The sequence below is a fragment of the Lagopus muta genome, chromosome 3, assembly GCF_023343835.1.
Source record: "Lagopus muta isolate bLagMut1 chromosome 3, bLagMut1 primary, whole genome shotgun sequence".
Taxonomy (NCBI): Eukaryota; Metazoa; Chordata; class Aves; order Galliformes; family Phasianidae; genus Lagopus; species Lagopus muta.
The window spans coordinates 62,582,561-62,610,365 of record NC_064435.1 but is presented as its reverse complement, the minus strand read 5'-3'; the positions used below and the strand labels follow the sequence as shown (position 1 = coordinate 62,610,365).

The following is a 27,805-nucleotide window of genomic DNA, read 5'->3' as shown; positions in this document are numbered from 1 at the left end:
GAGAAGGCACTGGAAAGATCTGAGAACAGCCTTTCAGTGTCTAAAGGGGAGTCAATAAGGAAGGACAGAATCAGTGCATTATTTTGCACTAAGCATTACTGTGCAAGAGCATCTCCAGAAGCACGACTTTCCCAATTAACTCCTAATCAAAAACAAAAAACTAAACCGCTAATCTTTCAATTTCCAAACCTACTGCTAACTTAATGAAGATTGTATGATGGTGAGCTAATTGCTTATCACAGTGAATCCTCTAAGTGAGGAAGTTACTCGGTTACACTCCAACTCTCAAATAGGCAGCGAGACACTGATAATTCAGCACGAGCTGCCATGCATTTAATGACATTTTATGTAAGCACTTTTTCTTCTGCCTTAACAACATAAGGAAATCCAGTTTTGTTTTAAGCCAACAACAGAGAAGTTTAAACATTCAGAATCTCCAAAGTTACACCACTGAAAGTTTTCATCGATGTTCCAGCAACAGAAGAAAACTGTATTCCATATGGTGAGGTTTTTTTATTCGGAAATGGAATGCATAGAACAATGACTTGAACAGGAAAGTCTCAATCATTTTAAAATTAAAATGTTCTAATTTTATATTCTTTATGACTACTGTGTGGAATATTATGAGGTTACTGTCATCAGAAATGCAAGACAAAAGACCTATAAGCTCATAGTATGTAAAGGTGCAAGAGTGACTTTTCACCAGCTGCATGCAAAAAATAAATGGTGAAACATGAGAAATACCCAAATATCGTATTCTGGACTTTCAGAAGCCACTTTAGAAGAATCAATTATTGACTGTTCTGAAATGGCACCAAAAAGGCAACGTATCATTTGCATTATTTGTATCAGGAAATTCATTCACGCCCCTGCATTTTTTACTACTGTTATGAAGTAAGAGTCCCAAATGAATTTGCTTAACAACAAACAGCTTCTTCCAAACAAATCCAAAACGTACAAGACAACAGCCACAACCTCAGATTTGCATAGACTTATGGATATTTAATGCCAACATCAACAGGTCTACAGTCCTCCTCATTTACAATTAACAATGTAAAGACGTCTGAACATAAACATGAGGTAAATATTCACTTCAAGACTCCTTTCCATTGCCAGTAGTGCATAAGGATGTCAGGATAAGAAAGACTGTGCTCTGTGACAGAAGAATTTACGTGCGTTTCCATATCTTTCTGAGACTCGAGTATGCGTAACACTTCTGCAGTATCAGATATCTGGATAAAAGCTACTTCATAGAGCACTTAAAGAGTACTGCAATCTATCTGTGTTCTTTGAAGTTATTCAATTAATATTTTCAGTCAGTGGCAAACAGTAGTTAAATAGCCTTGTACAAACAGGGTACTATTTACCACGGCAGCTGAAGAATGATTAGGGTTACTCTGCAGTTATTGGCCAAAGGAAAAGCAGAACTACAAAGTAGAATTCTGCCTTCTGGATATTTCTGTTTAAATTATTTCAAAGTAAGATGCTTATTCTTCACCAGGCTGGTTTTCTTCCCTTTTTCCAGGAAGTGCTCGGTATAGTAAGCGAGCAAAGCCATTCCACCTGAATGATGTGTTTAATCACATAAATACAATGGGGGTAGGAGAAACAGGAGAAGGATCAAGGAATTATTAAATCTGAAACACCAGGGAATTGGCCCTTTATGTCACTCAGATACCACATTACGAAGAATTAAGATGTTTTAAGAGACCTTCCTAGCACACAACAGTGATTTGCATTACATGAATACCTACTATGGCAACAAAAAAGGTTTGTCAACAATGCAGAAAGATTTATATGAACTTGGATACATATTAAAAGAAATCATGTTACAGCTGTTTCACACCTTCATTCCATTTAAGACAACTGATAGCCTCTGTCAATGTTGTTGGCTAAGAAAATGGTTAGAATTTGAATTTTAACACCACCATCTGTCTCATTTTATTGCCAACAGATTTGAAGCTCCGAACTTCCTATGTCCACATATAAATTTAATACTAACTTCTAAAATTCCCATGATTTCTGTTATCAGACGAGGACGATTTGTAATTAGCAAACAGTTGGATAATTACACATTTTCTTTTTGACAGCCTCCAGTTTGGCAGTAATGCTTGACTCTGCTGCAACACACTGGTTAGTTTTTTGACTTTTCACAGTGGCATGGCACCGCACTTCCACTTACTGAGTTGCCTTAAAAACACAGATCTGGATATTAATTACAGCGCTCTGGACACTTAAGGTTTTCACTGAAGAGGAGCTTAAATGCAGGAAGATTATTTAATGACATCTGTCAGACTGTGGACCTTGTGAGGACACACGAGGATCTTGAAATAGAAGGATATCAAAACTAGATTTTTGGCAATATAGAAGATGTATAGTCCATGTAGTTCTGTCATAAGCTCTAAAAATACTCTTATTAAATAAGTTTTTCTTCCTTAAGACCAGATAATACACATAATCAGTAGAAGTCCAGGGTCAGAATCTTTAATTATTAATTATTCCCTATGAGCTTTTTTTTTTGGCTTTTCTTCATAGGATTCTCCATATTCATTCACTCTGCTCTTATCCACAGGATAAAGCCTGGCAGGAAAAAAATAAAACTTGTTACCCACAAGTTACTTGCCTGCTGTCTGAAGGACATTTAATCAGTTCTCTACTATTCAATTTTAGAACAGAATTCCTTTCTCATCATATTTTCAGTTTCCATTTTTGACCTAAAAATATGACAGACTTAAAAATTAGCTACAGAAACACCAAATACTAAGACTTATCAAATTGTATTGTAACAGGGGGGGACTCTTAAGAGACATTTTATCATTAAGAGACAGATTCAAAACCAGGGCGCAGCCCCTCTCAAAAGCTGTTGAGTTTTTAATTTCTAGAAAAAAAACTCACCTTGCAAGGAGACCTACTTTACTACTCTTAGTGTGAGCATATAAACCTAAAACTGAAATCTGCATTTACCATTTTGGTATAACATAAACTTGGCTTAAAATTATCGTTTCTTTAGAGAAATATTTGTCTTCACTGTGATGGAACAGGTTTCCCAGTGAGGTTGTGGATGCTCCCTCCTTGGAATCCATCAAGGCCAGGCTGGATAAGGCTTTGAGCACGCTGGTTCCTGCGTATAGCAGCAGGGTTGGAACTGGATGATCTTAAATGTCCCTTCCAACCCAAACCATTCTGTGATTCTATGATTTAATGACTACAGCATATAGCCTTTCCAGATTGCTTTGTAGTTCTTATGCCAATCTGAAGTGTTGTAAAAACTCTTAGGAATACTGAAGAAAGGCATACCATCTTTGGTAGAGATAGACCAGGAACACAACATCATCTCGAAAGCATGCCAGTCTATGAGATGTTGGCATAGTGATAATAAAAGCAAATATATCATCAATAAAGGTGTTGAATGCCTACAAATAAAAGAACAGAACACTTCAGTTAGCTGTCAAGAAACAAAATCAGACAAAATGAAGCAAGGAATTAATACAAAGCAATAGGAAACAGGCTTACTAGTGTTGTTCAGCAGATACACAGACTATTTCTTTTTTATAAAAACATTTAATGCTGAAAAACCACTGCAAACTTTGAAGTGCTTTTTTTAAATGAAGATCATACTGTTTACTGAATTACAGTTAAATTAAAAAGGATATAGGTCTCAACACAAACTGGCAATGTGCTCTTGCAGCTCAGAAGGCCAACTGCATCCTGGGATGCATTAAAAGAAATGTGATCAGCAGGTCAAGGGAAGTGATTCTGCTTCTCTGCTCTGCTCCCATGAGACCCCACCTGGAGTACTGTGTCCAGTTCTGGGGACCCCAACACAAGAAGGACATGGAGCTACTGGAGCAGGTCCAGAGGAGGGCCATGAAGATGATCAGGGGGCTGGAGCACCTTCCATACTGAAAGGCTGAAAGAGCTGGGGCTGTTTAGCCTGGAGAAGGCCCCATGGGGACCTCACAGTGACATTCCAGTATCTGAACAGCATCTAGAGGAAAGCTGGGGAGGGACCTTTTATGAAGGCATGTAGTGACAGGACAAGCAACATGGCTTTAAACTGGCAGACTAGGTATTAGGAAGAAATTCTTTACTGTGATGGTGGTAAGACACTGGAACAGGTTGTCCAGTGAGGTTGTGGATGCCCCCTCCCTGGAAGCATTGAAGGCCAGGTTGGACGAGGCTTTGAGCAACCTGGCCTAGAGGGAGGTGTCCCTGCCTATAGCAGCAGGATTGGAACTAGATGGTCTTTAAGGTCCCTTCCAACCCAAACCATGCCATGATACTGTTTTGAGGTAAGTGAGAGTACTTTTGTATGAGAGGAAAAACATGTATTCAACTTCAGCAAAATTTTTAAAAGAAACTGACAAAAAAAATGTATTCAAACACTTTACTCAAATGATTTAAGATTTACAAAATGTCATAGTTCACTTTCATTTTCTGTGGGTAAATTGAAACTTTTGTAAGAACTTACTCATTTACTGCTCTTAAGAACATTAACTTGGCAGCCCTGGGGAGATTTTAAAACATTTTCAGTGCTTTCCTGGAAGCAAACATCCATCCCTTATCTGAGATGCAATTTTCTACACCATTTCTGCTCAGCTAGACATACTCTAGGCTGTTTCTGAAGCAATTATGAAATATTTATCACTTTCATCAGTGACAAAATTTAAATTCACAGACATTTGCTGGGAAAGCAACGCAGAGAGGCTTGAACACGCAAAGATGACATTATTTCAAGAGAGAAGGTAAAGGAAGTGAAGAGCAGGGCAACTCCTCTGCATCTGTTTCTGGTCTATAGAGAAGACTAGTCAATTCTTCATAGTATACCAGCTTTAGTACTCATAAGATGGTGCAATAAGCTCACTAAAAACATCCAGAAAACCAATTCAGCAAAGAATATTCACTACTGGGCTAGCAAACAATCTCCTTACAATGGCTTCTCCTTTCATTATCAGAAAGCTGTTATTCTGGCTTCACAGTGCATGAATCCATGTCATAAGAAGGGAAAAAAAGACTTGCTCTTGAAAATTAAACTACTGTTGGTATTATGAAACGAAGCATGAGAAGAACACTGAGGTGTTGGACAGGAAGAAGTTCTTATTAGTTCCAACAGGAAAGCTCCTTCTGGCAAGTCAAAACTAATCCATCAATCCAAAGTGTTCAAAGAATATGTATGGCACTTCTCAAGCCTGCACAAAGATCAGTCAAGGAAAAAAAAAAACCACCAAAACTTGGCAAGTTAGAAAACGAGGCCTTTCCAAGTTAACTCCCAAGTGAGTGATCCTATGATGATGAAAGGAAGAAAAAGTTTCATCCTCCCATGGGCATTTAGGCAGTCCTCAAAAATAATGGAAACTGAATACATCAAGGCAACTCATATAATAGTATTTAGTCTAGCTAGTTTTCTTTTGGGATTACTTCATTTGAAGGTATGCCTGATGAAAGTATAAAATGTAGAACTACAGAAAGCAAAAATTTAGGAATGCTTGCATTTTTGCCAAAGTCATCCTTAGCAAAAAAATATATATATATATTTAAGTTTTAAAGGAAAAAAGTGCTCTCTTATTTCCAAAAAAAAAAAACAACAACAAAACGAACAATAACAGAAGAGACCTTGGACTATTTTTTTTGCAGGAGCACAGAAGAGAGCAAGCAACTTTAAATACCCACTAGGAAATAGCCCAAGAAGTTGAACATAGCTGAAAACACTCTTTTCTATGTATACCTATGCTTCACTGTGGTAGTTTCTGGCATCTCTTAACAGCAGCCCCGTAAATGCTCTTTAAGAAAAGGCATTTCAGAAGCCAAATTCTGCTATGAAGGTTACCTTCAATACTGCCCTTGCATCCTGCTGTCCTTCAACTGCTCACATCTCTTTGCAGTTATAAATTTTGCCAAAATTGTGAAATTCCTTCCCTGCGCCTTTTATTTCTATTAAAAACATTCTGATTTACCTACTATGGGTTTGAAAAATTAGGACCTTATTTTTATTTTTGGACTGATTGCTGTATTGAAAACTATTTAGTTACTATGCTGTTATTATCTATACTCCAATCTGTTTCTCCCAGATGGCTCAATACTCCTTCAACACATAAAATATCAGAAATCTGGGCTGTTGCTGTGGGCTCACAGATATGGAGAAGTTATAACAGGCACTCTGTTTTAAGACTACATTTCTTTTATCACACACTATCTTTTCAGAACTGAACAGAGTATCTTGAGCAGCTTTTAATACTTCCTTTTGAAGCACTTAAGTTCAGGAGAATTGAAATACATTGGCCCAAAGGGCAAATAAAGCAGACTTGGAAACTCAATAGCGGGTGCTGCTTGTCCTCCCTGTCAGTGCAAGGAACATACCTGGGCACAGACATCTGGATGGATGAATACAATATCAACCCCTCAGACACACACAGAGGTGCTTGTGGGTGTGTAGGTATCAAAGCATCAGTAAGCTGACTTATTTTTAATAAACTTGCTTCCCCTGCCCCAAGGCCTCACGTTGCGCCTTGCCACAGTGCTGCATCATTTCCTACAGACTGGGTAGTGAGGACAACGCACCACAGCCTAGCACACATTTGTCACTGCACTTTCCCAGAAGCTGGGAAGTACCACACAAGCAGAAAACAATCTGTACTTTACTTCTGTCTCTGGTATCTCCCACAACTTGCTAAAATGTGGCCTCTCAGTGCTCTTATAATATTGAGAATTATACTCTGTTAATGTAATCTCTTTTTTGCTTTATTGAAGTATTAAATTGAACATTAGATCATTTGCAAGGCCAACATTTGTACATACCTAAGACAGGTGACAGTAAAAAAGCGAAATTACCCACACCCTAATTTGGATGAGATTCTCTTTATAGGAAAGTTGTTATGAGAAATGGATTTATTTTTCCTTGAAGAACGATTGCAAACAAATTTGTTTTTACAGGCAGTTTAGTTCTTGAAACAAAAAGAAAAGCACTCACAGCCTTAAGCTACATAATACTTAGTTGTTTTTCTCAGAAAATTGTTTTCAAAATGACAGAACCAGTCTTTAAATTAAAGCTTTACTTACTTTGTATGTGAAAGCCTTCCAGGGTAAGTGTGCAACAGATTTCATCTAGGATGAAAAGAATGTATCATTTGTATTAAAGCCTGGAAGAAGACACTACAGCAGTTGCCTTTTATTGCTTTTCAGTCTCACCTTGTAATTTACAAACAGCTGGGGCAGCATAAACAGGAAACCAAAAGCATACACTCCTGAAGATAAAATACAGAAAACTTAACAGACAAAGGCAGAATAGAAGCATCCTTTCCCAATTAGAGAATTACAGATTTTCCTAATGAGAAAATACATTTAATCCTTCTGTTTCAATTGTAGTTGATTCTTCTCCCTTTCTTACTGCAATAATTCTGGAACCTATGTTCAAGTTATTGTTCCATGCAGATGCAAGTAATATTGGTGATTTTTTGAGTCTTTGCCTCCAATGGAAGAAGCATGAATAATAAAAAAATAAGAAGGGACTCACCGTTGACAAAGCTGTTAATCAGCCAGGAGTACCAGCTGTAAACAAACAAGACAATCCAGTTACTTTCTCACCTCAACTAAAAATGTGAACCTGTCATACAACACCTACACAGCAGGACTCTGACAACTCTGAGAAGTGGATCTGTTGAGAACTGCTTTATACACAAACCGAACACCTTACACCTGCCTTGGAGTAGAAGGGCTCCAGAGATGCTGCTGATCATTACGCAGCTGATGCCTCACATCCAGTAATTCTGGAGAGCTCTATTAAGTACTTGTATACCTTTGGAGATTGTTCTAAGATTTCTGCACCCCACCTGGCAATGCTGCACACTGAGTCCTGTCAGTATTTCTAACACTGTCTTCTCAATGTTAAGGAGGCACTTGACAAGGCACTGTAAGAAGTTCACAGATTACAGACCACAAATACTGTTCGATGCAAACCCCTAAAAGTTAGCACTTATAAAAGATAATGAGAAAACACAAGAAATCTACACTTTTCTCTCCTTAAATCTAACAATCCCTCCCTACATACGTTCAATGGAGCAAACCCTCAGCTCCAGCATTAGTAACGTTACAGATGGCTTAGATGGTACAAATTCCATACTTCTGCTTGTAATAGTAGATAGCAGAGAGCTGTTCTATCTGCTGCAGGTAGAGAGTGAGTGCCAGAATTTTTATATGCCATATATTTGTTAACTCATGAGACAAGAACCTTCTGAAGAAGCTATTTTCTAATAGAGAGAAATGGCCCTAAGTTTTGGTACAAGAGTTATAGAACACGTAGACAGCAACAGAAGATTCTTCTCCTGTTATTTTAAGGCTGTACTTGTTCTCCTCCACATCCCTTCTGGGCCTAGAAACTATGAAAACAGCCTACACAGCCATCACCAAGCATGTGTTTGCAGATTTTTTTCCTAGAGCAAAGTCCCATGGCTATCTATTTGTCTGCTTCTCTCAGTCAAAAATGAACTAGCTGTATTGTTTTCAGGGAAGGCTGACTGGAGTTTCACCTTTTCCTGAAATACAGACCCTTCAGCTCTTGTTGATGTCTCACAGTAAGTCTGTGGTTTGAGGAAGTACAGGCTCCTTTCTCAAAAACACTTCTGCTTGTTTGTCATCCTACCTGCCACATTTCTCAAGGGAGAAATCCCTTGGTCAAAGCAAATAATCTGAGGACAGTTTTTGCTTCTCTTGATTACTGAACTCAACCACAGTAACCTCTTATCTCTCCCTGTCATCTTATCTGCTCTCTGAACATCAAAGAGAAGCTTTCTTCCTCCTCTTGTGATTGACAGCTTAATCTTGTATGCAAGTTATTGAGTACTACAGTAATATCAGACTACTTGTGAAAAAACACAGCTTGAAATAAGCCATAGCTTACAGGGTGTTAAAAAATGGCTACACTTTCCAGCCTTAAATTCCATACAAGTCTACACTCCCTAGCTTGTAAGTCACATAAACAGAACTGATTTCTATATCCCATCATCTCCAATTAATCAATACAGAAAAAACAGGGGATGTTTCAACCTTTTATAAGATCCTTTATAGATTGACAGTACCTTTTGTATTTGACATTCAGCAAGGAGTAAGCTGCACCTCCAATACACAGTGGATAGAGTAAATATGACAAGTATTTCATAGCCTGAAGGACAAAGAAAATAGTTTATTAGTTCACATTTTATATACAGCAGACTTTTCATGGCATCATCTCAAAGACAGCCACATCTTTTTTTTCCTGAACATCTTTTCCTATTTCTAAATGTCTACTATTATTTCCAGAATGCTTCAGTTCAAGAGATCCTGAAAATTCCAGTGCACAGTTGAGACCACCAAAAACCTCAGTACATAAGCAGTGTGGGCCAGTTTGAGAGCTGCCCTCCACTTAACACCACTGTTGCTACCTATGATCAATCATTCTACTGGCACAAGTAACAAGTACAAATACTGATTTTCAAATCTGTAAGGAATACACACGAAGAGTAACTTTTCTTCAGATATGCTGCTTGCCACTCTGCTTCTCAAAAAATGTTTCAACCAGATTCCAGCTTCAAACACAGACGTAATTCAAGATTTCTGGCCTGTTATGGATGTACTGATATCTGCACGTGACCCCTAGATTAATGTCATAACTTCTAAATCTTTCCATTAAAGAAAGCAGATGGTGTGCCTTAAATCTGATGAGATTTATTTGAGGCCTGATGAGCTTTACAGTCACAAGAGGACAAGTTTCTGGAAAGGTGCTTTCAATCACTCATGACTTGTTGGTGCAGACATATTAATTGCTAGACAAAATTTTGTGACTAGTTTCATCTAGTTTGACATCCTTAGTACAGATGACATTTTCTTCAAACACTGTAATCCAGCTAACAAAGAACTCTTTTGCTGTTTCTTTTCATAAATCATTAGAATGAATCTTCACTATCTGATCATTTGCATGATGATGATCCCTTTAACAAGTATGAGAAGATGAAAAATACACTTGTAGGAATAAAACCAGCAAAAGAGCAGACCACATTGATAGACTTCATCGATCAGAAGTCAAGGATTCCCTCTTACCTGGGTATCATATTCCTCAGTTTTCTTTTCAGAATCATTGGATGCGCCAAACTGCAATACATATAAAATATATAATCAAGACAGAACTGGAAGAAAAGGCTGACTCCCTAAATAGAGAATGAAACTGCAAGCTCACTTGCTTACACAGTCAGCAAGGTAACAGTTCAAAGACCTTATCAGTTCTTGCGTACAACAGTCATACAGGTGTCCTGCTCAGTCTGCTGCACAGCAGCAGGGTAACCAAAAGGTTTAATGTTTTCCTTCATATTTTACACTCAACATCCAGGACTTTTTTGCTTAGGAAATACAGCTGAAACAGTTCACAAGGCAAAAGCAGAGTCAACATGACACAGCATCTGGCAGATAGAGGAAGTGATTATGAAAAACAATGACCATTTCACATGAAGGCATCACTTACGGATCACCTTCAATTCCATGTCTGCCTATTCGTTCACTAAAAATTTTCTCAAGATTAAAGGCTAAATTCTTCTATAATTAGTGGTAGCATTATTTTTAAAGCAGCATTTTCGTAAGAATTACAAATGGTCCAACAATTCTACTGTTGAAAATACTGTTCAGCAGCCTCTAGGCAAAAGATCAACGTTTGGCAAGTGACAAGACAATTGGCAAAGTGCAACTACTGTGCAAATACTGCCACTTTAACAGAAAAATATGTGATGAACTGGATTTTCTTTTCTGCGAGTTGTTGTTTTGAGCACGTGGATGTTTTTAAATGTCAATATGAGTACTAATCAATTTCTGCTTCCAGACCAACATAAGATTACTCTTAACAAGACAGATAGGCAATTCAACCAGCTGTGTTCCTGTAGTCTTACAAAAATGTCAAAGTCTCATTAAAAGAAACACATTTCTTCAAACGCTGTTAAAGGAACAAAGCCACAATCTTCTTAAGTAAAGACTCCCAACAGAACAAAAGCCCATCCAGTTCATCCTATGAAGTAAACAATATTAAATAACTGTTTCTCACCAACAAAAGGAACTATTTAAATGTAGGCTATCCTTTAATCAAAGGTGTCTTTTCCCCAAATTTCACCAGACAATGAAAGATTTGAAAGAGACTACATTCATGTCAATAAAATGGAAATACTACCTGCATTTATTTTAACCCCTGCTGACACTGCAAGTCCTGCAAACAGCTTTTGGTCTTACAGTTCTTACCCAGAGGACCTATAAAACACTTGTCTTTTTCCCAGAGCATGACACAACTTCCATTAGTTCTACAATAGAGAAGTTATACCTACGGCTTCATGAAAAATTCAGTTCCTTAGTTTAAATCAAAATGCCAGTTAAGTTTAAATTAAAATGCCAGTTAAGTAAAGTTGCCTACTTTTCAACACAGTAGGCAAGAGCACAGTCCACCTGCTAAGATTCAGCACGTATGGGGAATTCTGAGGCTTCTCACATCATAAATACATACAAATTGCTGCTGTTTCTACAGAATTGATCAAAGAAATTCTTACATTTGAACCTATTTATTCTGCTGTTTCATTTCAGTTATCCATAAGAGAAGATCTTCACATCACAGAAAACCACAAGTCACAGTATCCTGCAGTTACTGTTAAGAAGGTAAAAAGCTCCAGAGTGCAAACCACTGAAGTGTTGATGTCTATTGTACCTGAATTTTGGGTCGTATGCCTTGCCACTTGATTGTCATTTTCAAAGCCTTCTTCACTTTCCAGAGCTGTTATTAACAAAAACAAAATTTGCACATAAAGAATTACCCACAGGAATTTTTTATGCAAGGTTCAGATGATCAGAATCAAGATCCTCGAATATCTATTTTAAGCACTCACTGCATAAAGCTGTAATAGTCTGACAGAAACATACTGTCTGAATGCTGATACAAACTAAATGGTGTGTTCCTCGACAAGCACAACACTGAGAAACTGTACTACTAAGTCCCCATATCAGTTGAGGTACTGTAAGTGAAGTAACAGAGTCCTTTCAGGACATCTGGACTGCAGTGCCTCCATGGAGTCAGCTGCTCAGAGCCACTGTGAACCTCAGAGCTCCAGCAGCCACCTGTTAAGCAAGTTTTTACATAGCACCACTGTTCAGAGTTTTCACAAAAGCTTAATTAGTTTTATACATGAAGGTAAAATCTTAAGGATCACACTGTGACTTTGCATTCATATCTGCAACTACAACAGACGTGTAGTCAAAAATTCCACATGGGAATCCCAAATTTATTTTTATATACTGAGAAATCATTAGATCTGCAAACAACACTAGGTAGAGAGATTCTTCCTTCCTATTAGGGCTGATTTTGTGCTTCACTGCACCTAAGCGGGCTCCTAAGGAGTACCTGCAGCCCATTGGCCTGGTGAGCAGTCATCAGTCCCTCCCTCCTTCCCCAAGCACCTCAGTCACAGCCAGGGAGAAAACTGCAGTCCTGAGGGCAGTGTGTGATGGGCCACAGCCAGCTCTTCGCCAAACGTGCCTGTGAAAGTTTGCTGACGTGGTCATACATGCCTGCTCACCAGTGATGCGTATCAGTGATGTGACAGGAAGGAGGCTCAGCACAGCTCTGTGCTTGGCTTCCACAATATGTGCTGACACATCCCAGAGAACACCTATGCTCCCAGTTTAGTTATTTAATAAAGGGACACAGCAGTGCTTTTCCAGTAAGACTTTAGCAACCCTCTTCTACAATAAGCTACAGAATACTCTGCTAAGCAATACTGGAAAACTCCAGACACAGATGACAGATGCTGCAGAGAATACTGCTACCTGGTTCTAGATCTTTACCAACTCACCTCAATCACAGCACCAATGCCTGCTGGGATCAGTACCAGTAAACTCGTTTGCTCATCCAAAAGGAAAAGAAATATTACAACAGTACTAAAGCACCGCCAAAGCACTAGGTGGAAAAAAAAACAAACCACAGAAGGCTTATTAATATTTACATAAACAGCTGAGATGAAGGAAGACTGTTGGCTCATTTATTTAATTTCTATCCTAAGCTGTTTAAGCATGAACTATATACATCTTGATAGATCAAACAGTCCTAGAAACAGCCAGTGATCTACAGACCCCACAACAATCTTGTGGAGCAGCTGGCTTATGGTTTATGGTTAGTAGCTTGTGGTACTAATAGGAATAGGAGAGTGGTTGGACTAGATGATCTTGCAGGTCGTTTCCAACCTTGTGATTCTGTGATTCTGGCTGCCCATGGTTTGGATGGGTGCACACTCTGCTGGGTGAAACACTGGCTGGATGGCCAGGCCCTAAGAGTTGTGGTCAATGGAGTTAAATCCAGTTGGCAGCCAGTCACGAGTGGTGTCCCCCAGGGTTTGGTACTGGGGCTGCTTCTATTTAACATCTTTTTTAATGATCTCGATGAGGGGATTGAGTGCACCCTCAGGAAGTTTGCGGACGACACAAAGTTGGGAGGGAGTGTGGATCTGATAGAGGGGAGAAAGGCACTACAGAGGGACCTGGATAGATGGGCCAAGGTAAACTGTATGAGCTTCAATAGGGTCAGGTGTCGGGTCCTGCATTTTGGTCACAAGAATCCCAGGCAAGCCTACAGGCTTGGGGAGGAGTGGCTGGAAAGCTGCCTGATGGAAAGGGACCTTGGGGTACTGATAGACAGTCAGCTATACATGAACCAGCAGTGAGCCCAGATGGCCAAGAAGGCCAATGGCATCCTGGCTTGTATCAGTGATGAGCAGGACTAGGGAAGTCATCCTGCCCCTGTACTCAGCGCTATTGAGGCCTCACCTCGAGCACTGTGTTCAAGTTTTGGGCACCTCAGTACAGAAAGGTGCTGGAGCAGGTCCAAAGAAGGGCAACAAGGCTGGTGAAGAGCTTGGAGAAAATGCCCTATGAGGGGATACTAAAGGAACTGGGGCTGTTTAGTCTGGGGAAAAGGAGGCTGAAAGGAGACCTTACTGCTTTCTTCCAGTATCTGAAAGGTGCTTACAGCAAGAGCGGGGTTGGTCTCTTCTCACTGGTGACAGGATGAGGGGAAATGGCCTCAAGTTGTGCCAGGGTAAGTTTGGGGTGGATATCAGGAAAACCTCCTTTACAGAAAGGGTTGTTAAGCACTGGAATAGGCTCCTCAGGAAGGTGGTTGAGTCACCATCCCTGGATGTGTTCAAAAACCTTTTCGGCGTGGTGCTCAGGGACATGATTTAGTGGGGGGTCATTAGAGTTAGGGTAGCATGGTTAGGTTGTGGTTGGACCTGATGATCTTTAAGGTATTTTCCAATCTGAACAATTCTATGACACAGACAGTCAGAATAAAAAGACAACTAAGGAAAAAAACCTTTTAAATGAAATCTTCATCACATAAGATGGAAGGAAAACCAACAATTCAACACTATATTAATATTATGGAACACTATATTAATATATAGGAACTATATATTATAACTATATAAGTTCCTGAAATTTGAAAGGCTGTGAGTTAATGACAGTTCTTGAACCTCATACAACTGATTTCATGCTTGCAAATAGTAAGAACTACATTTTAGGTTTATTTCTCAGGTTTTGCAACATCCTGAAGGCACCTAAACGTCTATCAAGCAAGTCTCTGATTAGACTAAGCAGGGACAGAAAAGGGGAAGAGTTACAGCGCACTCAGACACCAACAATCACACTGTGCCTTTTCGGGGTAATTGCCTGTCACACTTTTCCCTTAGGAAAAGAAAGAGATACAAACAGAAAGGTAACTAAGGTTTAATAAAGGGACAATAGAACCATGAGTTAGTCACTAGAGAATGAAAACTGGTATTTCGATAGTAAGATTAGAAAATCCTTTGTAACTCAGTCTTTCCAGTTTGTCTTAACTATTTAACTGGCAATTAAAACTTAAAGTGAAAATTCTCTGCGCCACTTTGGATTTTTATTGACATTTTTGTCTGCAAATACCAAATGTAGTGTAAGTTTTGCCTTATAAAAACTACTCTAGGAAGACAATAAGCAGATTCTCTGCATAAAAATCATGCTGCTGTTTATCCCGATTTTGAATGCCTTATTTTTTCTTTGTATTGATACTGCTGACATGTTTTCATCAGTCTGCAAACACAACACCATTAGGGATAATCTCAGAGGCCAGATAGCTTCAGGTTTTCCAGTTCTGTTTATAATCACAATGGATAATCTATTAGAAAAAGAAGTCAGTAATTATTAATGCCATAAGCAAGGCTGAGGAGCATTAAATCTCAAGTGTCTGTGGCTGCATGCTACCTTCATCTGCTCTGGGAAGCCTTGACGTGATGTCAGACCACTGTTTCTCTCACCCTTCCTACATCCTATTCAGTTCAACCCCCATCATACTAACAAAGTTAGAACCAGCCTGCTAGCTATTTTGTTATGCAAAAAAACAACTAGTTTTGCCATCCTGGATAAAACTACAAAGTTTCAATTTAGAGTCAGAATAAAAGCACACAGTATATATTATAAAGCACACACATCACTTTGCATGCTGGGCCATACCTGCTTTTGTAGACATTCCAATCATGCTTCTCTTTTTCTTCCAAAAACTGATGTCATTTTTAAATGCAAGGAAATCAAAGAGAAGCTGCAAATAGCAAGAAGGACACTCATTTTCTTGGCACAGGCACTAATTAAAGACTGCAAGCTGAACAATTAAAAATGCATTAAGATCATCTGTGAACTAAAAATTAAAACAAATAAAAGCTAAAGAGAAAAAAAAAAAACATTTTAAAAGCCCAGGCTCCAAATGCAGTGTGAAATAGCAGGAGGAACAGCAGGTACTGTTTCTACTCTAACACTGCACAATGCTGCATCCCATGAAGAAAGTTAGTGACCCAGTACAGGATAACGCATGGCAGAGGACAGAGAGCTGAATACCTGCAGGAATTGCTCAGCTCTTTGACAGATCAGGGAAAATCATGCTGAATTCAGTAAGCTCTTTGTACCAGACTGATAGTTGAGGCTTGGATAGCACCAAAGTTTCAACAAAATCCTACTATGCTGCAAATTAGGTTCTCTCTCTATTTCAGCAGTAAGGATTTTACAGTAAGCCAGTAAGCAGTCAGGCCAGGTTGGATGGAGCTGTGGGCAGCCTGATCTAGTATCAAATATGGAGGTCAGTAGCCATGCATGCGGCAGAGGGGTTGGAGCTTGACAATCCTTGAGGTCCCTCCCAACCCAAGCCATTCTATGATGATTCTATGATTTGGCCTAAACTTCAGGGATTTTTTAGCATTAAATTTATGAATAACAAATATTTTCTTCAGTTTTCTTAGTACCTTTACTCAGTACATCTTTCAGTCTTTTCCTCACACATTCACTGTCTTAAAAAATAAGAAGCACACATTCAAGAAATTCTTATAGTACACAAAAGAAAAAATACCAGAATATCTAACCCCAGCCTACTGACATCTTACTGTCTGATAAACAGAATTAAAAATTAAAGAGTGATATGGTTGAGAAATCTATGACTTTCAAACCCTATTAATTTTATGTAATGCAAGTATAAAGGAAACATAACATGCTCAACAAGTTCTCTCTCCCAGAAGACAGGAATTGTATTGCACCTAACTGTAGACATCAAAGATGTTCAAAGTAGAACAATGAGACCTAAAACACTGTCCACCAAAACAAAGATTTACATTTATACCATGTCACACCCAATACTGATGGAGAGAAACAGAACAAGAAATAACTATGCCTAGAACTACAAGCTCTGCAATTTACACACATCTTTCAAGGCTGATCTGGATTTCTGCAGGGGTTAGTAGCCAGAGACTCAAACTCTATCAGTTTGAGTCTACATAATACCCTACTGGTATTACTACTGCTGTAGCTATGCCACTGCAGTGATAGCCTTGGGACAACTCAACTTAGCAGAAAGCCTGAGCCATTGTTGACAGGTAATTAATTCTTGGATCTCTACTTGAACTCCAACTTAAAAAAAGTAATAATAACTTTAAAGGTTTTATATTTCGGTCAAGATTATTATTTAAGACCTAGTTACTGTTTCCAAGAACAGTTCTCTCTAAATAAGAGAGCTGAAGTGCAAACATCTCCCCCCCTTTTTTCATTATATTCTATAATACCTGAAATCCAAAGTTATTCCACTTACATGGAATGCTGCTACAAAGAAGGTCAAAGCCAGAAAGTACAGGTTAGTGTCAACAAAAATTCCTTTTACTTCATCTGCATCCTTTTCTGAAAATCCTAAGAGAAAGAAGTAGTAGACAGTTAACTGCTGTTATGTTAGAGACTCCTTTGAAAGGCTTATTTCACCATCATATATTTAGGTAAGGAAATATAAACCCAAAACAAGATGGTAGCTTTATTGGTAAAACCTGAATCTACACATTTATTGGCTAGTTATTAAGCTAGCCTTAAAGAGAGCCCATCAGTTACAAGCAGACAGATGTGCCTTTAACATATTGCACAACTACAGAGCATAAGCTGAACAACTGAGACACGAATGGCACGACGCAGGAGGTCATTCTGGTGCAAGTAGGAAGAATAAGGATCTTCAACTCTGCCTCTGAACTCTTATAATCTAAACAAGAACAGCGAGTTTCACAGTACAAATGAAAAACAAGAAAAGGAGTACACTGTGGAAGGCAACAGAGGTCAGTGAGAAACATAACAATACGTGTAGCATCAGATCTTTTGATGGCCCTCGTAGAATTAACTCTGAAGCTTGTCCTTGATAAAGGAAAAAGAAAAAGCATCCTCCAAAAACCACAAGCTGTAAGCCAAGAACGTATTCTCCACTGACATTTGAAATCAGAAAAGGAGGAATGCTTTCTACTTTTTTTATATACTGGACAACCATTATTTCAAAGAGAGCTGTCTGTGATAAATATGGTTGCCAGAATGAAGGACTGCATTTGGCAAATGACAGCTACAGCTTTGAACTTCTTCAGTCAGCATAAAGATACTTTCTTGATGAAGCAGTCTCAGGCCCCATGATTAAAGTCTAAACTTCTCAGAAAAACTGAGCACTCTCAGCAGTTCTCATAATATGGACCATCAAATACTTTGGCAAATAAGAGCCATTCTGCCTCATTTCACAAACTGAGGCTAACATGATCTGGAAACTGGCTACTCATAGTTGTAACAAAGTTAGATAGATCCTTGCAAGCTACAGAGCTTGTCTATAAATTTAGACTTTCGTACAGTCCAGAAAAAGCAGGAATGAGACACACAGAGCATGCTAATGTTCAAGCTTCTAAATCATAATTGCCTTTCACTTCTCAGTTTCTCTGTATTACCCTATAAATTCATAACTGAAGTACTTGACCTGAGTCAAAGTAAGAGGCAAGTCAGTTCTGAAGTAGCAGTAGCAGTTTAATCAGAACCACGATTTTTTCCTGATTCTCAGCTCAAACCCAATGTCTTTCTGCTACGCTTGCCTGTGTTTTGCCATGGGTATATGGTTGAGTGACCAGCTACACACAGCTTGCATAAGAACTGATCTACCTTCTCCACTCCATGGATGACAGAGGAAAACTGATCAAAATGCTCTCAATTGCAGCCACTTACTTTCGCAATAGGACTATCCAAACAACATTGAAAGTTGTTTCACTTCTGTCCTCCATCTCTGTATCACGTGTCAACATTTTGTTTCCACCCTGCCTTATTACAGTAAAGCAATGTTAAGATTTATAGCACCAACTCTTTTTATGAGTTATCCAGAAAACGGTGCCTCCTTTGTACTTGAAGGAAAGAAGACTGTTGCTTTTTTCTTGTTTATTTGGTTTTCACCTAGAGTCATTAAAAATAAGAACATACCAAACTGCTGGAGGGAGTACACAGCATCCTGCATGTGGATCCAAAACCGAAGTTTTCCAAGAGAGATTTTGTCATATGACACTGTAAGAGGTAGCTCTGTCGTTGAACGATTTATGACCTGCATTTCAAAACAGAAACAGCTTCTTTTTTAACAGAAGAATTGCACCAATCACATTCACTTTTTTGAAACTAAAGAAACATTATACCATATTATGATTTATCACATAATTTTAAGTCTGATGTCTTAAAGGCTTGAAATCTTTGTGAGTGGCTTTTTTGGTTTGTTTTGGTTTTGTGTGTTTTGTTATGTTTTGTTTTTTTCCCCAAGAAATGCTAAATGATCAGTTTGTTTTGTTCAAGTTCTTACAGAAACCTCATTGTTACTGTATACAAAAGCCCTTGAGAAGTTTACATGAAGTTCCCTCTGCTGGTCTCAGTTGAAGTGAAAACTGTGTGTTTAAAGAAATTTTCCATTCTGACAGTTCTTCTATGAAAGTACACAAGAAGGTTATACTAAGCTACACGACACACACACATACAAAAACCATATTCTGAAGGACATAGCCAGACCTTTACTAAACTGAGGATGTTTTTGAGATAAATGAAGGCAATGGTGGCAAAGCAAGATGCTGCTGCCTGTTCAGAAAGGTGAAAACAGCACAGCTAAAGCTAAGTAAGAGACTCTACCTGTAAAGCATAGCATATGAGGTGCTGCAAATAAGTTCAGTTTAATTCTCCGGTCTCATCTGCATTTCAATTATGAGAGATATCTAGGGCCTCCTAAAGACCCTTTTTCTTTTTGAAAAAAGTCTTACACTGACACAGCTCTTTCTCCATGACAACCGACTGTCTCTCAAAAAGGTTTGAAACAAAATAAAATTGTCCTTAGAAATAACAGAATTCTCCACAGCTATTTAGGCACAAGTTCAGGCAACATGTTTTAAATTTTCAGGGAGAGCTTAAAGGCTACAGCCAGGCAGGCCCTCTGAGTGCCAGTGGTTTAAGACCTATTAATCTCAGCTTCTTCTTACTCCTCAATCATAATCCCCATCTCAGAACTGTTACTCTACACTTTCTACAGTAATACTTAGCTCTCACTTATCAGAGGTGAATGGGTTTCTTCTGATCCTAATGTTGCAGAAAATGCTTTTAGGGTCCTCAGATATCAAGGTCAGATGTGGGTTGAGAATTATGTTGGCTCTCCCATGCACTCTTTCCTTCAGTATTCTCACTGCCCTCTCAAGGCTTTTCAAAGAGAGCAGTAGAAGACATGTACGCAAGGGAGAGAAAGGAAAGCTGGGAGAGGTTTTACAAATCCAGCAGAGATTTGCAAGGGATATCCAAACAGGATGAAAATCAATGGGTTACAGCTGAAGGCTGAAGATGTTAGAAAGATTCTACTGAATGCTGTATGTTGATCCTCCAGGCTTCTCCTTTTAAAGGGATGTCTATAATCTCTCCGTTCTCATTCCAGCTTCTTATTAAAGTTTACATCAACATTTCTGGGAGAAAAGGAAAAGAATTTTTACCTGTTCAAGACAGACAGGAAACAAAAATTTTGCAAATACGTGGGCAAGTAACACGCAGCAAGCACCATCTGGAGTAACAGACAAAGCACTACTAAAGAGTAAGGAATGATGCAGAGAGAAAATCAGACTGCCATAAAGATAGAGACAGAATTTCCTGAACACTAAAATCAAATTAAACAGCAGATCAGTAGGATGAACTCCTTCTTAATGAACAACTAGAAGTCTACAAATACTAACTCAGTTTAGTGATCCCAATCACTTTAAGGCAGCACATTGCAATTGCACTTACTGTGATATAGGTGACAACTGTGGGCATGTTATTAACATGAGAATGCTGAGGTTGTTTGTAAACAGGGTACACAACCAGTTAGAAGCTCATATGAACATACCAACCTTAACAATGAGCTGTGTTAAGAAACTCAAAACAAAGGACAGTGACTGCTGATAAAGACATTACAGGTGTACCTAAAGAAATACTGGACAGAATTACCTGCTACCACGATCTGTAACTGAAATGCTCAGGGGTTTATTTTCTCAAATAAGCCTGCAACAGGCATCCTTAAATAATATTCTCCCAACATTCAGCAGAAAAATTCTTTGTCTAAGCTAAACTTCATGATTTGGAATGAGAATCTAGAAGGCCTATGGAAAGCTTTCATCTACCAAGACTCCTACCTAGAAGATGCTGAATATTACATTATCGTTTAACAAGAAACCAGCATTATACATTATTGTTTAATAAGAGACCAGCTACTGCTGGTCTCTTATCTCCAAGTTACTCCAGTACCATCAACATTCAGTATGCTCATTTTTCTAGACACAAACACAACTTCATCAACCAGCTTAGGGAGTCATGTGGTTGCTCTCACCACAGCAGATGCTGCAGTTTTCCCCTCATCCTTCCAAAAGGCAGCAACAATGGAACCCAACCATCTTTTGGCAGAATGGAAGAAAGTGTTTGGCAAATACTTCTGCAAGGATGGGGAGATTCAAAACCCAAATTCAGACTCTCAGCTGACCATTAAGTCAAACAACCGTCACTGATAGAATCCTTTAGTCACTTTGTAATAGATTTTCATTACAGTAAAAAACTTATGAAGAAAATTTTAATTACAACAATATTTAAGATTACTATTAAATGTAATTAAAGGCATTCTATTACTCACCATCAAATCTTTCACTCTGTTGCTTAGCTGATCAATAAATAATATTGGAAGGTAATGCACTGTCTTCCCCAACTGAACCCTAGGATGTTTAAACATGGATTTTATAATTGTGGTGACCTAAAAAACTTTTCTATTCAAGTTAGCACTCAATCAGCACTTTCAGATCTACCCATACAAGTATTTCCCACCATCTTTCCAAGCACATTAGTCTCCAGCACACACCAAGAAGCAACTGCTAGCCTGGTCTCCCATTGAGAGAAGTCCGTAAAAGTAGTATGCATTCCAGTTTATTCTTTTCAGTTTAGTTTTACTTTTTTGTAGAAAGAATAAGCAAAAAAGAATGAAAGAGAAATTGAACCAGCTGTGATGATGCTGAAGCCGTCGCATGAACAAGGATAAAGGAACTTTAAAAGTCTGTCAAAAGAGAAAGGTGCTGACCGTATATTTGCATCCTTTGTCTCAAGTATTCCTCTCCTGCTGCAACAACTCTCCAGCACCTCCCCAACCCCTCTACACCCTCGGTGACATCTACCAGATCAGTAACAGCAGATGCTCTGCTCAGCATGGGACTAAGTAGAGTGATGGCTGGCTGGTATGCACCTTAAAAGGCTGGATACTATCAGCAGGATTGCACAAGGAGCATTAAATCTCTCTCTTCCTGAACAGAAGCACTTGCTGGGACTGCTTTATCATCTTTCAAATCTGCACAAAGCTAGTAGTAGTTTAACATCCTTTGAGGTCTCTATAAAATTAACCAGTAGAAAACTGCTTTGTCAGTAACTCAGAGAACTGTTTGGCCTAGTGCCCCAAAAGGCACAAATTCCTGAAGTCCTTCATTAGGGAGGCAGTTGTTACATACACTGTGATGTACTCAGACTGGAAGTCACATAACTGAACTTTTTAAAGTCCGAAAATAGAATTTTAGTAGTTCACAAAGAAGTCTCTACCCATGTTGATAAAGACTGTGTTCTAAATACTCAAGAGTAACAATAATACGAAGTATTAACTTCAGCGTCAGAAACAGATTCTCTAAATGAAGAAAGTTCGATTTCTACAAAATAACTACAATTAAAGCTACTGCTAGTAGAATTGAAGCAGGCTATTTCATTTCCAAACTATTTCCTGTATCATACAACAATAAATCAACACTGACTTATATCTAGACATGACCAGAAAAGATTCATTAACTCCTTCCTGTTTTGGGTCTGCCTTATGACTTGCTTGGTTTATCTATTCTGGTTGGGAAGCTATTTCAGAATCCCAGTGTCTGCTGACTAAGCAGCTCCTTCTGGATTTAAGAGGATACTTGTGGAGAAAGGCATCAACATACGGCAGCACCAGCCAACACAGCACTGTTGATATGGTTAACACTGGAAGCAATTTAAGCGAGCTGCGAGCAGAGCTACTGCCCATCTAAAAGCTCACTTTTTAGTATTTTCTTGAAAAAAGTGACACAATGTATGAAAAAACACTGACAAAATAGAATAAAGCAAGCCATAGAGAGGAAAAAAAAAAGATGGGATGCAGGAGATCAGCTGTGCTACTTAAGCACTCACTGTTTACACAGCTAATCTGCATGTGAAGGATAACTGTAAAGGTCAAGAGACAAATGCTTTAGTGACCAGAAGTATTTCAGATTTGAGAACAAGAGGGTACGAAGCCTGCTACAGCATTTTACTTTTATCTCCGTAGTTCTGTTTTGTGTTGCCATGGTAACACCCATACAAAAAGATATTTTAAATCCTTAACTCCCTAGGATCAAGATATTACCAATAAGGTTTTCAAGTACATAGTATCTCACTGTTGTCACTGCTGAAATGCAGGCATTAAAGAGTGCCTATTCTTGTCTCTTCAGCTCAAATTTAAGCAAAAAATACTGAAAGATAATTTTCACAGAAATGTGAATTAAATTTATATTAACACTCCCAGCAAAATTAAGTCATTAACTTACATTTTCATGTAACGGTGAACATCAGCAGGGAGGGATGATCCATCAAACACAAAATCTTCCACCATGACGTTCAAGGTTAACCTTGATCTCCAGTGAGAAACAGGCTCATCTAGAGCACTGGTCTGTCTTTCTGCTTCAATCTGCTTTAAAAACACAATAAACAATAAACATACATACTTACTGCTTAACCATGCAGAATTCTGAACAGGATAATACTCTAAAGCACAGACAACTATGGAGTTGTAAGCTGTATCACAGAATAGATGTTAAGAAACTTGATTTTAACCACACCAAGTATTTTGCTTAACTACGACAAAATGATTGTAAAGATCCACCAGAATTTGACACTGAAAAACTTCAGTGCTCATTCACAACCCAGTTCACTGAGAGTGAATATCCCTCCAATTTATTTTAATGCTATGGGCATCTGCATGTATTGAAAACAGTCACTCAAACGTGAAGATAGCACAGTATTCAGATGTTACTTCCAAACAGACAAAAGGATGATCAACTACACTCATCTTGGGGAGTAAAGAGATCAGATCACTTGGTTTGAACTTCTGAGCCTCCAAATACTGTATAAAGCTGTGCTGAAGCAGGATAAGACTTGAGCTTTCAGATCTCCAGGGCATTCTACTTGCTTTTCCTGGGATGAACACCACCTACTGTGACTTTTTAATGCTGGACTCCAGCTTCATTTCCTTTTCAATTTTATTCTAATAGGGTTTAGGAACAGGACTAACAGCTACCTCTGTATTTCAGATTCCAAAGGATTCTCTAACTCCCCTTGAATATGAGGTACAACACTGTAAGTATTTCAGTACATAACACCATTTTTTTCCCTCTGATGAGTAATTATAGTAGTATCCCTTAGCAAATACTGTCTTATTCTCTTGAAATGAAAGAACATCTTATGAGAACATCCTATAGGAAAACAAGCAGTATATTTTGGTCACTCAGCAATGTCAAAGTTAAGTACGTATCGCTATTTTGCAAAAGCAAATTACTTCACAGGAATCTGATTCACTATCCAAAGCAGCAGAATTTTGTTACAGAAGAATACACTATTTCTACCAAAAGCAATGAACCCTTAAAAAATTAATATTAACTAGGGAAATATTTTAATAGTAGCCAGTGTAACAGTGGGCTCTACATTTGCTGGGCTAAATGGCCTACCTTTAGTGTATGAGAGGACATATGAGAAGAATGGAGGGAGGTTGTTTGCCCCCTTTTTTTTTTTAAACATCCCCACCATTTATAGATGCAAGCATAGCAGATGCTAACACTACAAGTGTCTACAAAAGAAATGCATTTTCTTTCCCCACTTGTCCTCCTACAGGTGGCAAATCCACCTACCTGCGTGGTTGACTCTCCAGTGAGCAAATTAACCTCTTCTGGTTTAGGGACCATGTACGTGGTCAGAGGGCTCACTATATGCACCTGCTTACCATCATGCCAAGGCAAAACGCCCGCATGATGAAGAAAGATATATGCATATAATGTGCCATTATTTCGAGTTTTCTTTGGTACAGAGACATTCACTGTCCTAAAATACAAAATAAGGACATTATGAGACGTTGAAATATTAAGTTGTTACAGATAGGGATCACTGAAAATGTAACAATATTCTGAAAGGAAGCAAGACAATGCACACCTCATTAACATGCCCTAAAGAGCCATAGCTGGACGGCATCAATTCAGATTCTTATGCTCCAGTATGTTACCACAGTGCCTGCTTTACTGTGTTTTACTATTACCTCAAGTCACATTGATCTTTGTCCAGCATGCCCCTCCTTACCCTAGACAACAGGCCCACATTATCAGTATCGATGTTTTCCACTGCCACTATGTTGTATTGTCAAAATTATGCTAGGATTTGTAGAGAAAAACCTTCCAGGTGCTGAGTGTGTTCAGAGATTGTAGGCATGATTTAAAAAAAAAAAAATCAGTAAAAAACCAAAGCCAAGCACTTTACCTTCTCAGCTACAGCGTGTTGAACACAGAGCTATGTGGAGCCTCAAGCACCATCAGTTCACTCTCCTTGAGTTTGCCAAGGAAGCATCCTTACCACTTTGCTTTTTTCCCCTCTGGATGCTTTCACTGGTGCAGCAAGACCACGTTAGTAAAACAGTTCTATTTTAAAATCTGCCACAGATTAATATGACCTAAATCACAGAAGTTCGTATTTTTTTATTATTAAAAAGGCAGAATGACAAAGAGCTGAAGCAAATCTTTGTCAAGAGAGTGAAAAACAAAACCACCGCTATAAATAACAAAATTGAAGCAGCAAATATAAAGCACAAAAACAGTTCTCATCATTATATACACCTCTTTACAATACAAGAGTGCACTCAAAAATTTATCTAAGGACAAGATCTTAGTGCTAACATCGCTTCAGAAGATCTTGAAACCCTGAAGCACCAGAAAAGTTTTACTTCTATTATTACTAGCACTGAAACAGTTATACAGAAGCTTGTTTTTATAGCACAAGGAAAGATAACACTGTATGACTTCCAGGTTCCATTCAGAGTCTGAAAGCACAGCTGTTCAGAAAAAAAATCATGTAGCTGATAGACTATGTACATGTTATAAAGTCCCAAGCATTTCCAGGCACACTGACATAGGGTTTTCACAATGAGAAGCCGTTTTTACTACCAGTACTATCAGTTTGCTACTGCAAAACATTTGTTTACGTAGCTAAAAAGAGTACGGTGATGTAAATTTAATGTTGAAATGATACAGCACAACTAGTAAGGTATTTAGAGTGGGATCTGAAAATTGCAGACAATTCAGTACAGTGTCCGAGGTCTGTAAAATCTATATGAGAGAAACAAGCACTTCTGTATTTGCTAGCAAAGCTTTGTTTAGAGAGGCTTTCTTTCTTGCGACCGTGAGGTGTTCAATATGGAGCTTCTGGAGTGGGTCCAGAGGAGGGCCTATGATGATCAAAGGGCTGCAGCACCTCTGCTATGAAGACAGACTGAGAGAGCTGAAGCTGTTTAGCCCAGAGAAGCAGAGACCTGCTACTGACCTTCCAATACTTAAAGGAAGCTCACATAAAGGAAGAATGGTTTTAAACTGAAAGAGGGAAGACTTAGATTAGATGTCAGGGGAAATTTTTTACTGAGGGGGTGCTGAAGTACAGGAACGGGTTGCCCAGAGAAGATGTGGTGCCCCATCCCTAGAGCTACTCAAGGCCAGGTTGGATAGGGCTCTGGGCAGCCTGAGCTCGTGTGGGGGCAGCCCTGCCCACAGCACAGGGTTGGAACTGGATGATCTCTGAGGTCTCTTTCAACCCAAGCCATTGTATGATGAATGTAATAAACCTAACAGTCCTCTTATTGACACTACGTGAACTCAGTGTACCAAACCTGCAAGGCAGGACTGTGATGTCGTTCATGAAACATTTTAGGAACTTCTAATTAAGGAAAAAAACATACTTTAAAAGACCTTTTTTTTTTTTCTTTTAACCTATAGCAGCACCTAGTCCTCAGCTCCAGAGCTGATGTTCAATTCACATCTTCCCTGCCTCAGCACTGCTTCTATAGTTTGTACTTTTGCACTTTATGAACACAAGTGCAGACCAAACGGACCATAGAGTATGCAAGAATAGCTTCAACCCAAAACCAAAGAATACAAGAAGAACTCTATTCTTCCAAGACTGCCATCATGAACAGTCAACCCACTTATTTCATACGCATTCCCGTACACGTATTATTCAGGCTACAAACTGCAAAAAACAGGTCAAGCTTCTAAGACTTACCTTTCAAATTTTGACTCAATATCAAAATCCTCCACGTTCAAAACCAGATCTATATTACTCTCAGCACCGATGTTTGACCGCGTGGTAGTATAAACACTCAGCTGAAACGGCAAAGACAGCAAAGGGGAATGACGGCACAGAAGCATCAGCTCACCCACCGGCACTCTCAGCGCGGTGATCCGTAGTAACGCAACCCCACTACTTCTCCGAGCGTCCGAGCACTGCCGGAGCGCTCCTCACCTCCCGCTCGCCCCTGACACCGCATCGCTCGGCTTGGGGCCCGGCCCGGTCCCGCCGCTCACCTGCAGCTTGGGCCGCCGCGCCAGGTAGGGCCAGACGCAGGCGGCCGTGCCGCCTTCCAGACAAGGCCGCGTGTAGACGATGCCGTACATGACCCAGCACGTGTGCGCCACGTACACGGCGAACACCCCCACCGCCAGACTGGTGAACGAGCTGCGGCTCAGCATGACGGCCACCCCCACGGCCACCGCCGCCCGCGCATCCCCCCCTCTCCGCTCAGAGCTTCCCCGCCCGGCTCGCCGTCACTTCCGGCGGAAGCGGCCGCTGCACTTCCGGTCGC

At 39.3% G+C, this 27,805-nt stretch overlaps 1 protein-coding gene across 1 annotated transcript; it reads right to left on the bottom strand.

Annotated features, from left to right (window-relative positions):
- Positions 1-328: 328 nt before the first annotated feature.
- Positions 329-27,765, bottom strand: CLPTM1L (CLPTM1 like). The gene is made up of 17 exons (XM_048940475.1): positions 27,528-27,765; positions 27,226-27,326; positions 24,819-25,008; positions 23,463-23,605; positions 21,512-21,590; positions 18,817-18,934; positions 17,147-17,241; positions 15,532-15,616; positions 12,846-12,949; positions 11,705-11,770; positions 10,069-10,119; positions 9,072-9,154; positions 7,511-7,545; positions 7,186-7,241; positions 7,057-7,101; positions 3,298-3,413; positions 329-2,580 (listed from the first exon to the last, which is right to left on the bottom strand). Exons 1-17 carry the CDS (start codon positions 27,690-27,692, stop codon positions 2,496-2,498), a joined length of 1,617 nt encoding a protein of 538 aa, XP_048796432.1. The 5' UTR covers positions 27,693-27,765; the 3' UTR covers positions 329-2,495.
- Between the last annotated feature and the right edge of the window lie 40 nt (positions 27,766-27,805).

Bases quoted from the DNA above. Each gene is read 5' to 3' on its own strand.
- CLPTM1L (XM_048940475.1), bottom strand. From the start codon at position 27,692: ATGCTGAGCCGCAGCTCGTTCACCAGTCTGGCGGTGGGGGTGTTCGCC. The intron at 10,120-11,704 runs GTACAATAGACA...TATGTATTGCAG, and splicing joins GCATACGACCCAAAATTCAG to TTTGGCGCATCCAATGATTC. The intron at 7,546-9,071 runs GTACTGTCAATC...GTTTGTTTACAG, and splicing joins CTGAATGTCAAATACAAAAG to CTGGTACTCCTGGCTGATTA.